The sequence below is a fragment of the Dama dama genome, chromosome 26 (genome assembly GCF_033118175.1).
Source record: "Dama dama isolate Ldn47 chromosome 26, ASM3311817v1, whole genome shotgun sequence".
In the NCBI taxonomy this organism is placed as follows: Eukaryota; Metazoa; Chordata; class Mammalia; order Artiodactyla; family Cervidae; genus Dama; species Dama dama.
The window spans coordinates 22,930,314-22,943,501 of NC_083706.1; the positions used below are offsets into that span (position 1 = coordinate 22,930,314).

A 13,188-nucleotide genomic window follows, 5' to 3' on the forward strand; every position below is an offset into this window, starting at 1 on the left:
AATAAATGCTGTAAAAATGAAATGATAAGGTAAAATGGCTTTGTCAGAAGTTTACTCTGAAACAAGAGGTGTTTGAAGAAAATCTATACCTAACTTCTCCTCACCACAAAGAGAGAAAATGCAGTTTCTTTCTTATTCAATAGCTTTATGGTTTCTGGACACTCATATATTTTAGTAAGTGCAGGAAGCAATTTTAGCATTATGTTCACCAATGTTTCCCAAGCGACTCAACTAGAACAGTACAAAGCATATAACAGACACATGATTAATATGTACTTAATGGAAGCATAGAAGCATTAGAATTAAAATTTAAAGATATTGCCTGTGAAATGGTGTTAATTGTTGCTGTTTTTATCTCCTCTGTAGGCTTGTAACTGCAGCTCAGTAGGCTCCTTGGATTTCCAGTGCAATATAAACACAGGCCAATGCAAGTGTCATCCAAAATTCTCTGGTGCAAAATGTACAGAGTGCACTCGAGGTCACTGGAACTACCCTCACTGCAGTCCCTGTGACTGCTTCCTGCCAGGGACTGATGACTCAACCTGTGATTTAGAGACTAAAAGATGCTCCTGCATCGATCAGACTGGGCAGTGCACTTGTAAGGTATGTGTTGCTGAAATTCAGGAAGGAAAAAGAAAACAAACACCTTACTCAGTTCTATTTGCATTGCTGTTTTAACTTCAGTTATTTATTCCTTCATCATTTAGCCAAAAAGAATGACATATGAAAATTCATTGCCAGACACAGAGACTTTTCCTGACATATAGATAAGCACTGATTTTTAAGAACTTATTTTCAACCAGAACCCAATTTTTTTTCCCTAGCTCAAATGAATGATATATTTTAGAAAGTAAAGTTTAGTTTCTCTTTACATATTCACTTTTCTTAAACAAAAATAATCTGGAAGAGAAAAGAAGTCAGTTCTCTTAAGCATCACTAGAGAAAACCACAGCTAAATGATAAAGTTTATTTTTTAAAAAAGTTACTCTTCAAATTAATCCGCAATCACTGTACACTGAAAAATATATTTACTGATGTGGAAGTTCAGTAAAATTTCATCAAGTATAAACACTGACATTACAAATAGTGACTATATGCAAATTTCAGCCCTCATTAATATTGTTAAGTGATGTAGAAAAACAGTTGATTAAAAATGATAAGAAGGATTTTTTCCCCCTAAGATATTTCTGGAAAATCAATCCCAGGATAAATGCAGTAAAGACTGGGTCAGAAGTATTAGTATATTTTCAAGAAAAGTCTATGCAAAGAGGGTCCGAGGAAACAGGAAGGTGAAATCTGGAGAGGTTGTGAAGAGTCTTGAGAATTTAGGAAAATGAAAGCTTCTGCCATTAAAAGTCCTAGACAAAACAAAAAGTATGATGGTGCATTATTACATATTATGGTTATATATTACATTTAATACATGCTATATGTGTGTATATTCAGTATTCCATAATATCTATATGAATCTATATTTTAACATCTTTCTTGCTTTTCACAACTTTGCATCACATCACTGTCTAGGAATCAGTGAAATTTCATTTCACTTTCAAAATTCTAATGACTCTTTCATAATCCTCACAGTGGGATAGTAGGAAATGTGCCGCTTAAATTTAAAATAAAATAATATACAATATTCTTAATAACATATGTAGTTATAAATAAAATGTTTTTTAGACCAATGACATGCTAACAAAGAGATGACCTACTCTGCTATTTGAGATGTGAGTCTAATATTCAGTGTTCTTTTATTTATTTATTTTTGTTTCATTTTCTTTAAACATTCTCCTGAGTTTAGTTCTCTCCCAGCTTCCCCATACGGACTCTGAAGAAGTCTCCTCTTTCTTCAGGTGAATGTGGAAGGGATCCGCTGTGACAGGTGCCGGCCTGGCAAGTTCGGGCTTGAGGCCAAGAACCCACTTGGCTGCAGCAGCTGCTATTGCTTTGGCGCCACTACCCAGTGCTCTGAAGCCAAAGGGCTGATCCGTGCGTGGGTGAGTGAGGTCCTGCTGGGCCCTGTAACGGTGTAACGTTGGCTCCTGCTGGCATCTTTTAGCCAGGCACCAAGGGGCAGGAGAAAACGGCAAAGCATTTGAGCAGCCTTTCCCCGAGCACGTTTAGAGCTGGTAGCCGGGCTGTGTGCCATTAGATGATGGGAGTAGATGTCTTTTTTATTCTTTCTTAAAAGTATTCGTTTGCTGTGGATAAGGAAGTAGATGCCAAGTGAGCAAGGAAAACATTACAAGGGAAATGTTATGTCTGGGGATGGGAAGAGGCTGCCTTCTACAAAGCGAGAGCATTAGAGCAAGAAAGTAGATGTGTGCTCATGTAGTAATGAAAATCTGAACTGGTCGCTCATTTATTCCAACCAGCCTTAGAGAATTGTCGCTCTTTAGGGTGGAAAAATGTTCATTTTTAACCTTAATTTTCCTTTAACCCTTCCTACCTTCCAACTCTACTTTTTGTTAGTGTAAAAGACCAGTTTCACTGATGTTGTAGATTTCACTAGGCAAACAAGTCCAAAGGGTTTATCGCTTCTCCTGTCTTTATTGCCCGTGAGTTATGTTTCTTATGAGAACACTTCGTCATAAGGGGACGGGGCCGCAGATAGACTCGCAGTCCTTTTACAGCCTGAGCTACCAGGGAAGTCTCCACGCAGTCCTTTTAGAGAAGACCTCCAAAGACTTACACTCAACCCCCTGCTGTGTTTTGATTCCCACAAAGGTGACGCTGAAGGCTGAGCAGACCATCCTGCCGCTGGTGGATGAGGCCCTGCAGCACACGACTACAAAAGGCATCATTTTTCAACATCCGGAGATCGTTGCACACATGGACCTGGTGAGACAAGAGCTCCATTTGGAACCTTTTTATTGGAAACTTCCAGAACAATTTGAAGGAAAGAAGGTAAGGACAAGAATGTTGAAGTCACATGAGAGCAAAATAAAACATGCTTTTAGAATAATGCTATTCGGAGATTTATCTAACTCATCATTTCTCATTATATTTCGTCAGTTGATGGCCTATGGTGGTAAACTCAAGTACACTATCTATTTCGAAGCTAGGGAAGAAACAGGTTTCTCTACATACAACCCGCAAGTTATCATTCGAGGTGGAACTCCTGCTCATGCAAGGATTATCATCAGGCATGTGGCTGCTCCTCTGATTGGCCAGTTGACAAGGCATGAAATTGAAATGACAGAGGTAAGGTGGTTAGGTGTTGCGTGCCATGTTGCCAATGGATTTGCACTGAGTTTCTTCACAGTGGTCTCTTTTCTTGTTAACAGAAAGAATGGAAGTATTATGGTGATGATCCTCGAATCAGCAGAACTGTGACCCGTGAAGACTTCTTGGATGTACTATATGATATCCATTATATTCTTATCAAGGCTACATATGGAAATATCATGAGACAAAGCAGGTAAACTATAATAGATATCCAAGTTAGTTTCTTCTTCTTGAGTCTATAAGAAAGAACAGTGAGATATGAGACAAGAAAGATTTAGAAGTTGGGTTGCTAGTGTGATGACAGAAGACTAGTCAAGAATGACATCCGGGTCACCTGGTGTGAGTTATCACTGCCATTTCCCCAACAAGAGAAACAGAACCAGAAGCAAGATTAAGGGGGCAAATATTGAACTGATCCTCAACATGGTGAATTTCAGATGCTAAGCAGAAATTCAGGAGACAATGTCCTGCAGGGTAGAGAGAGTTTGCTGCTGGGCTATAAATACGTTGTGAGATTGCTGAGAAAGTGTCCTCCTTCAGCCCTCAGGGGAGCTGGGCAGGGCCAAGTTGGTCCTGTCTCTTCCAACCATATGCATTTGCAGCCTCTCACTCCAGTGTGTTACACGATATAGCCATCTTCCCTCTGCCTTATGATGTGAAAAGATTGGGGATCACATTGAATAAGAAAGTACACAGAAGAAGAGCAAAAATGACTGTCATGAAAGCCAAAAGATGAGAGTACTGTAAACGTGTGGGTATGGTTTTTTAATGACCCAGAGAGGACAATTAAAATGAGGCTCTTTGAAAGTTAGAATCACCAGTAACAATTACCATGCCAGTTTTAGTGAAGTTCTAGGGCAGAAAGAGCCTCAAAGTTTTGAGGAATGAATGGGACACAATGAATCTAATATTATGAGTGTAGACTATTGTTTTCTGTGAATAAAGTTATAAAAGAGAAAAAAGAGGTCATATCAAAGGTCAAGGGATGATTGTTTAATCTGAGAGACAAGTAAGCATGTTTATATACCATGGACCAGGGAGGGGGAAGAATTAGCAGCAAGATATACATAAAAGTGATAGAATAAAGAGAAAATAAATAATGGAGAAGTTGTGATACTTCAACATCGTGAGTACACATGTTTACTTGAGGTCATGTGCCTCAAGTATAACAAAAACTTTATCTAATGAGATACAGTGAGGAACTGTACAGATGTAGCTAAATGTTTACCATGGAGGCAGAAAGTTGAGTTTTTACAGATAGTCTGTTTCTCTGGCATGTTAGTGTCTCTATTATATATGTAAGAATATGTCAATAGATATTTAAAAATAATCTTATGTAACAAAATAGTAGATCAACACAGGAAAGCAAAAGAAAACAAAATTATGAACCCTCTCATTGACAAATCAATGAATCTAAAAATACCATGTTTCAAATGTTTCCATTATTAAGCATGTGGCAGAAAATCCTTTTTTTATTGTAGAAGATCCATATTGCTCTTGTGATTATACCAGAAGTAGAGACAAAATCAAGGACCAAAATTCCCTTTCAAGTCTATATTGCTTTGATTTGTTTTTCATATTTCTTATTTCTGACAGGAGATTATTTTTTTTAATCATAGGGTCTTGTTGGATATCTATTGATATTTTAAATATAAAAATGTGTATATGTCAATCCCAAGCAGGAGATTCTTTCCATGAAATAATTTTAAAAAGCGTGAACTAAAATATCCTGTCAATTATATTGTTAATTATTTTAGAATATCAAATATAAATTAGGTGACAGAAGCCAAACAGGTTCACATATTGTAGAAGACCTCAAGTAACCTTGTGAGTGTGCAAATATGTTATTTTGAAAATTGTTCCCTGCTTTAGTAAAAAAGTTTGCTAGTACACAGAACACTTTGTTAGTAGATCTGATAGAAACGATGTTCTCCTGCATTTTTCATCATGCTTTCTTCACCTCTCACACTGATCCCCACCTTTCTGCACCTTAAGTCTGCTTTTTCCCATAAGTCCCTTTCTCTTATCACTTTATTTCATATACCTCACTAAATAATATACTTTGGCTTAGGATTTACTTTTTAAAAACATTAAAATAAGTAAATACTTCACTTTTTCTAGAGTCAATAAAAACTAGAGTGAACACCTAGTAATGATAAAAACAAAGAAACCAGTGGATCAGCACTTGATTTTGTAAGACAAGGAATTTTGACAAAGATCAGAAGTATGTTTGAGTTTTCCTCTCAACATAGTTAAGACAGAACCCCACTTCTTTATTCAGTTACAAATTTAGACAGTCTCAGAAGCAAAGAGTTTTTTATATATGTGGTTTGAGATTCCAACTTCGTACATGTCAACGCTGAAATTTCCTTTTTTCTTTGCTTTTTTACTCTGTTACAAAAATTTATTTGAAGATCTTAACAACTTTGTTTTTTGGAGTTTGGCTAAATCCTTGATTCAGGCAAAACAGTCAGTCTCTCATTCCCCAGGGGAAAAAAAGATAATGTGTTACAGAAATGTCTATTGATAACACCATTCAGGTTCCATTTGATTTTTAAATACTCACTAGTCTGTTGTGTGTGTGTATGTTCCAGAGGAGGGAAGATGATGCTAGTAACTCCTCAGGTTATAGAATACCATGAAATACCAGCTGAGATGACTTCTCAACAACCACCAGGTTACCTTCTTACTCCTTCAGAGAATGCAGAGTCCTCCTTAAAGGAGGGGAGTGGTTTATTTACATATCACAAATGCTGTGCATCTACAAGAAGAGGAGAATGAAATCTGAATTTTAACTGAACATGTGTTTCATAAAAGCTGGCTGGTCTTCAGATCGCAGATTACAATAGGAGCCAAATCAGAATGTGCATTCATAATTCAGTACCAATAAAACCTACCTATGCCTGTTATAAAGTTTATGATTCAAGCTCCTTAAGCTTTTAGAGGTGCCTTTTATTGAAGCAAAACTATTCATTGTCTCATTTAAAAGTTTATTTGCAGAACATTTCATGTTACCAGTTAGTCAGTCATGAAATAGTCTGAGTTTATGGACTGCATATATTTTTAATGTATAATTTCAAATTACTGCAAAAAGTATCAGTATTTTCACTGTGAATAATTTTTTTCAATTACAAGGACCTTTCCACCAATAGGAAAGGTGGGTTAAGTTAGTTTGAGAGGTTCTTTATCTTCAGAAAGAGATCAATATTACTATATTATGCTCAAACATTGTTTTTCTAGGTGGTTTTCTAAAGTTCTTGAAAGAATGTTCAGAGATCCAAGAGCAAGAAATTGGGACCAGTTGCAAAGTAAAAGCAATTTCACTAGTAATGACAGGAGATTTGCCAACAGAGAATGACCTTGGGTTGTCTGTTTGAAAGAATGAAAATATCTAATTAATTGGCCATGTCTACCTGAAGCCACTCACATTTTTAGAAGCAGAGGGAAACTCTTTATAATAACTTCTCAACAGGACATCAGACATCTAATTTCCTAAACACTTTATGATTTATGTGAATATTTTGCTAATGTGGAATCTCACGCTTTGAGGAAGTCAAAATGCAGGGGTAAGATGTGGAACATAGCGCCCCTAGAATTTAGCAGCTTCAAAACAGTAGAATGAGTTTGTGGTTGTTAACAAAACCTTGGGAAGACCCCTCTTGCAGGATTGAGTGTTCGCTAGGTGAGCTTAATTTACTGGTACTGCCATCTAAGTATTTGCTTGCTGTTTCCAGGATTTCTGAAATCTCAATGGAGGTAGCTGAACAAGGACGCATCACAGCAGTGACTCTTCCAGCTCACTTGATAGAAAAATGTGATTGTCCCCCAGGCTATTCTGGCTTTTCCTGTGAGGTAAGCTGGCTCCGACTAACCTGCTTAAGCCCGACTTACTTAACCAGCTGAATGGAAATACTCCCAGGACCACCTTTGGTGCAATCGGTTTTACTTTCAGGCATACCCTCAACCCGGCATACCCTCAACCTATTTTATTTGATCTTCCACTCACAGTATGTGATTGCAATAAGAAGATGATGTTATTGTTCCCTAGAAGTAGGAATCACAACTCAAGGGAAATATTTAATAAAAATTAAAAGATTTGTAAAAATATGAAACGGGAAATAATATTTTCTTAAGGCCCATTTACTGCATCTGATCTGTTTTCTTGGCACTTCTTTATGAACAGTTAGAGACATTGAAACTTCAGTGATTATGAGATAAGATTATATTGGGATTTGAGAGAATTTGAGAGATTGTTTTTAAATACAGTATGTCAGAATTTAGGCAATAAATATCAGACTGTTCCCTTTAACATAGGCTTCTCAGAAGGACATATATTGTTCCGACAGTGCCACTCTGCTTCAGTCATTATATTTTTAAAACTGCATTTGTTACTTTCTGAGATATTCATTTGACTATCTTCAGAACTGGTGAATTTTCTAGATTTTTACTGTGTGGTGGTGGTTTAGCTGCTAAGTCGTGTTCAACTCTGGCAATGGACTGTAGCCCACCAGGCTCCTCTGTCCACGGGATTGCCCAGGCAAGAATACTGGAGTGGGCTGCCACATCCTCTCCAGAGGATCTTCCTGACTCAGAGATGGAACCTGGGTCTCCTGCATTGCAGGCCAATTCTTTACCAACTGAACCAATTTAACTTTTACAAATATTAAATCTTAATTGTGCTGTACTAAGTCACTTCTATGAAATTAAAAGACTCTTGCTCCTTGGAAGAAAAGCTATGACCAACCTAGACAGCATTTTAAGAAGCAGAGACATTACTTTGCCAGCAAAGGTCCATCTAGTCAAAGCTACGGTTTTCTCAGTGGTCATGTATGGATGCGAGAGTTGGAATACAAAGAAAGCTGAGTGCCGAAGAATTGATGCTTTTGAACTGTGGTGTTGGAGAAGGCTCTCGAGAGTCTCTTGGACTGCAAGGAGATCCAACCAATCCATCCTAAAGGAGATCAGTCCTGGGTGTTCATTGGAAGGACTGATGCTGAAGCTGAAACTCCACCTGATATGGAAGTTGACCACCTGATGTGAAGAACTGACTCCTTGGAAAAGACCCTGATGCTTGGAAAGATTGAAGACAGGAGGAGAAGGGGATGACAGAGGATGAGAAGGTTGGACGGTATCACCAACTTGATGGACATGGGTTTGAGCAAGCTCTGGGTGTTGGTGAAGGACAGGGAAGCCTGGCATGCTGTGACTGAACTGAAGTCGATTCAGTCATGTCCAGCTGTTTGCAACCCTATGGACTGTAGCCTGCCAGGCTCCTCTGTTCATGGAATTCTCCAGGCAAGAACACTGTAGTAGGTTGCCATCTCCTTTTCCAGGGTGATCTTCCCAACCCAGGAGTCAAACCCAGGTCTCCTGGGTACTCCTACATTGCAGGCAGATTCAGGGTATGATCTAGGGAAAGGTGGAATTGCTGACAACCTGACCTGGGTTTGAATCTCTACTTCATTATATGCTAAGGCTGAGACCTTGTGCAGCTTATAAACTTGCTTGGGCTTCAGCTGGTAAATACCCAAGACCCTGAGTAAGTGCCCCCACACCTGGTTCCTCCCCTTCAGACCCCTCAGTGCAGCAGCTGGCTGGCCTGGGAGGGGCCTCCAGGGCTTGCTCCAGTTCTACAGCACAAATTCTTTCCTCTTAGATTGGTTGGTGGCCACCACATACACCAGTTAGATATTTTTAACATCTCTCCCTTCTACTGCCCAAGAATCACAGAAAGACTAAATGAGCTAGAACTTAAGCACTTATCACAGTGCCTGGTGGAGTCACTATTAGTTAATGTGGTTAATAGTATTATTACTGGAATAAATAGTTCTACATCTGTGTATTTGTTTATAAATATAGTGGACCCTTGAACAACTTTGAACTGCCTGGATCCACTTATGTGTGAATTTTTTTCAGTAAATAAACTGGTCCTCCACCAGTTTCCATTCCATAGATCCAACCAACTGCAGTCAAAAATTCCATCCGTGGTTGGTTGAATCCACTAATGCTGAATCCATGGATATGAGAGAGCTGAGTCAGATTTAAGGATCAACAGAAACTCCTGGAACTAATCTCCTGGCAGATAATGAAGGAGGACTCTAATTTTGTATAGCTTTTGTAAATAGGATTTGAAAAGTTCTATTACGTATGGCTTTCAAGGCAGGTGAAATACAAATTTAAAACAATGACTATGACTCTCCTGAGAGGTGGCATGGTATGATGAAAAGAGAAAGACATTTGGTTTGGGTGAATCCTCCCTAACTTCTCCAGCTGAACAGGGCATTTGCTTTTTGTTACTGGACTTTGGGGTTTTTTTAACCTGTACAATCATCATGTAGATTAATGTAAATGAAAATATACATATAAAATCTCCATTGTAAATTGAAATGCCATTTCAACTTAGTGATCATCATATGAATTTCACATAGTCAGAAAACCATTTCATAAGAATAACTGTAAATATCTGTGAAATATTTTTGGAATAGATTTTTAGCTCTGTGACTGCCCTGAGCAGCAATATTTATTTGAATGAACAAATAATCCATCTCCTTATTGTCATAACTCCTTCATACACGTATATACTTTTGCACACACACCAGTAACTATATCCCTGGAAAAGGAAATGACAACCTGCTCCAGTATTCTTGCCTGGAAAATTCCATGGACAGAGGAGCCTGCTGGGCTACAGACCATGGGGTCACAAATAGTTAGACACAACTGAGTGACCGAGCACAATAAGTATGTATATTGTACTTCAAATAACAACCCAATACATGTGAAATATACATACGTACACACAGTGGAGATGTGAAAAAATGACAGTGAAAAAGGCACATACAGAATATGCTACCGTTTCAGTGAACATGAAAAAAGATAAAAGATGGAGAGAATTTGAGATTTTTCTGGACAAAAGGTGGAATTTTATTTATCCCAAGGAATGTTGGCTGCACTGCTGTCTCACTGTGTGACCTTGCTCAATCCCTTAATTGCTATCAGCCTTAGTTATTATATAGTTATCCAATCTGTAAAATTGCAGGTTGGGTTTTGTAGTTCCAACATTCTCTGGTCCTACGATATTATTTTTCTATACAAGATATTGAGTAAGTATTCAAGATTGACCTTTAGACATCTTGAAGAGAAACTTACTACAGCTATATTTTCTGCATTTATTAAAAGAATACTCTTCCCTTATGAAGAAAAATATTAGCAAAGAAGCAAATGATTTTAATGTAATCTACTTTCACTCACACACACACACACACACACACACCCCTTGCATTCCAGATTTTAAATGTTAAAACTCATCTGGTTATAATCAACAGGCTTATTTAAAAGTATATTCTAAATATAATATATTATTAATAGTATATTCTAAATATAGTATATTATTATCTAAATATAGTATATTATTAATAGTATATTCTAAAATATACTTTCCCATTAATTTTAGGAACTTTCCATCATTATATGAAAATATAAATTAGCACAAATAAAGCAAATGTTATATGAAAAAAATCAAGAAAAACTAGACATACATACAAACTATGATCTGCATTGGTGGCTTACCTATGTCCTGTGAATTTCACTTAAGCTCCTATGGACAGACAATAACTACAGTAATATCTTTAGTGGCAAGATTAGGGGATAAAGACCGATCTCTTATAATAAGGTACCTGAGGTTTTCTCCATAACCCATTGCCTCTAATCCATTATGCATCTTGTTTATAATTCATCTTGATTTTAAAGTATAATTACTCAGGCATAAAATCTCATCATCAAAGCAAGAACCAAGGACAAGTTTAAAATAATACATCCCATTCTAGTAACATATGCTTTGGGTCATGAATACACAAAGCAATTCCTTTACAATATTTTCACCAAATGTAGGGTATTCTAGAGACATCTGCATTTGCAAGCTACTCAGTTCATGTTTTTGTACAGAAATGTGGTTGCAAGTAAACAAAATTAAGTGTTAGTTACCATGGTAAATACAGCCAGTGTGAGGACCTAGCATTGTCTATTACCTGTAGGATTATAATACTATAGCCCTGTTCATTGAAAATGTCAGTTCTAGAAATGATTACTTTTTATAATTTATCATTAGAAGTAGAGACTGGATTACCTTTAGATATCAAATAAAAGACGCAATTTCCTCATCACATTTGCTGTTTTGGGAGCCACTTAGATTACCATACTTTACCTAAGCTGCTCCTCATTTTTATCTCAGTTAACATTGTTTTCTCACCTGACCTAATCTCAGGTTAGGGTGTATGCAGAAACTGAAACTATTCAGCATTGAATATGTGGTTCTCTGCAATAAGATCATGGAAATCAGATATTCACAGATGATCTCTTGATGATGCTTTGTTCATTTCATCTTCTTTCCCCTTCCATCATGTTTTAATAGTGTTTCTGACTCACGGTTGAATGGTTAGTATATACTGGATCATCTCCCACAAACTGTCAGGTGACTGCCAAAAATAATTTTTTAAATCCTCAATGTATACCTATTACCAGCTCATAAAACTCAAAAGACAAAATAGTAAGACTAGACTGTTTTTCTTATACATGCATACTTCTGGGGATGTCCTTTACCACTTTAATTGTGCATGGAAGACCCAAAGACTCTTTTCATGGTCATTAAATATTAAGGAACATGGTATGGGTAAGCAGCATACATTGTGTGTTTCCCGATGCAGTAAAGAACAATTACCGTTGCCTTTTTTTTTTTTTTTTTGGTACATTCTCAATGACTGTATCTAAAAAGTTACCTGGAATAGAAAAAACTCATATTGATTTATTAAATTTCAAGTGCTACGCACACACATCATCTCATTTAATCCTCACAGCAACCCTGTTAAAAAACACACACACAACTGACCGTTTATTGCATGCTTACTGTACCCTTCACAGTGTTGGTGCATTCCCTAATATACTTACACCAACACTGAGTATAATGTGATTCTCATTTTATGGGTGAGGAAATGGAAGTCCAGGCAGGTTAGGAAACATGCCCTTTATCACACAGTGAGAAGAGAGCGAACAGCTATTTGAACCTGGCTCAAAAAACCTAGATACATGAATATTTGCTTGCATGCTAAAGTCACTTCAGTCATGTCCAACTTTTTGTGACCCTATGGACTATAGCCTGCCAGGCTTCTCTGTCCATTGGATTCTCCAGACAAGAACACTGGAGGGGGTTGTCATGTCCTCCTCCAGGGGATCTTTCCAACCCAAGGATCGAACCCACATCTCTTATGTCTCCTGCATTGGCAGGCAGGTTCTTTAGCACTAGTACCACCTGGGAAGCCCAGATACATTAATACTCAGCCACTAAGTTCTGCAACATCCTTACATTCCAGGTGAGGAAACTTCAGTCCACAGTATTTAAAATCTGTACAAGTCATCTGTAGTAAGTGGTGGAACAGGAAGTAAATCCAGGATTGTCTGACTGTAAAACCTATGTAAAGATACAAGAGAGTGTTTTTACCAGCAACAGCACAAGTGTCTATTTTTGTTATTAAACTCTGAGGAGGATGGAGGGGTGTTGTGTAACCTCACACCTGGAGCATGTTGGCTTTCTACCCCCTTTGTTTCACGTTCCCTTTTTTCCTCCCTCCCACATTTTTGTACAGTTCAGTTCTAACATTTTGATGGGATACCATATTATGAAGACAAACATGGAAGAAGAGCAGAAGAAAATTGAGCTCTGAATAATTTCTGCACAAGAGAAGAAGAGAACTTGGGGAAAGTTTGAGTTGGGGGAAAAAAAGGGATAATATTAGGACCATGTTTATTTACTTGCCTTTCAATAATTCTTTATTTTGTTCCAGAAAGGATTTTTAAACAGGACTTTAAAAAGTAGCTGTTATCTTTCCTCTTTTATTCCCAACTCAAACATAATGATTCTCATGAATTTTGCCCTAGTTGACTGAGAAGAAAAACATCTGATTTTAAAAAACA

General features: G+C 37.4%; 1 protein-coding gene across 1 annotated transcript in view; it reads left to right on the plus strand.

The window, feature by feature from the left end:
* LAMA2 (laminin subunit alpha 2) overlaps positions 1-13,188 on the plus strand; it is a 659,970-nt gene that overhangs the window by 432,700 nt on the left and 214,082 nt on the right. Inside the window, exons 23-28 of the mRNA XM_061130198.1 lie at positions 367-603; positions 1,851-1,994; positions 2,725-2,904; positions 3,013-3,201; positions 3,285-3,418; positions 6,960-7,077. Coding sequence (XP_060986181.1) covers positions 367-603; positions 1,851-1,994; positions 2,725-2,904; positions 3,013-3,201; positions 3,285-3,418; positions 6,960-7,077 — 1,002 coding nt within the window. The remainder of the gene's footprint in view (positions 1-366; positions 604-1,850; positions 1,995-2,724; positions 2,905-3,012; positions 3,202-3,284; positions 3,419-6,959; positions 7,078-13,188) is intronic.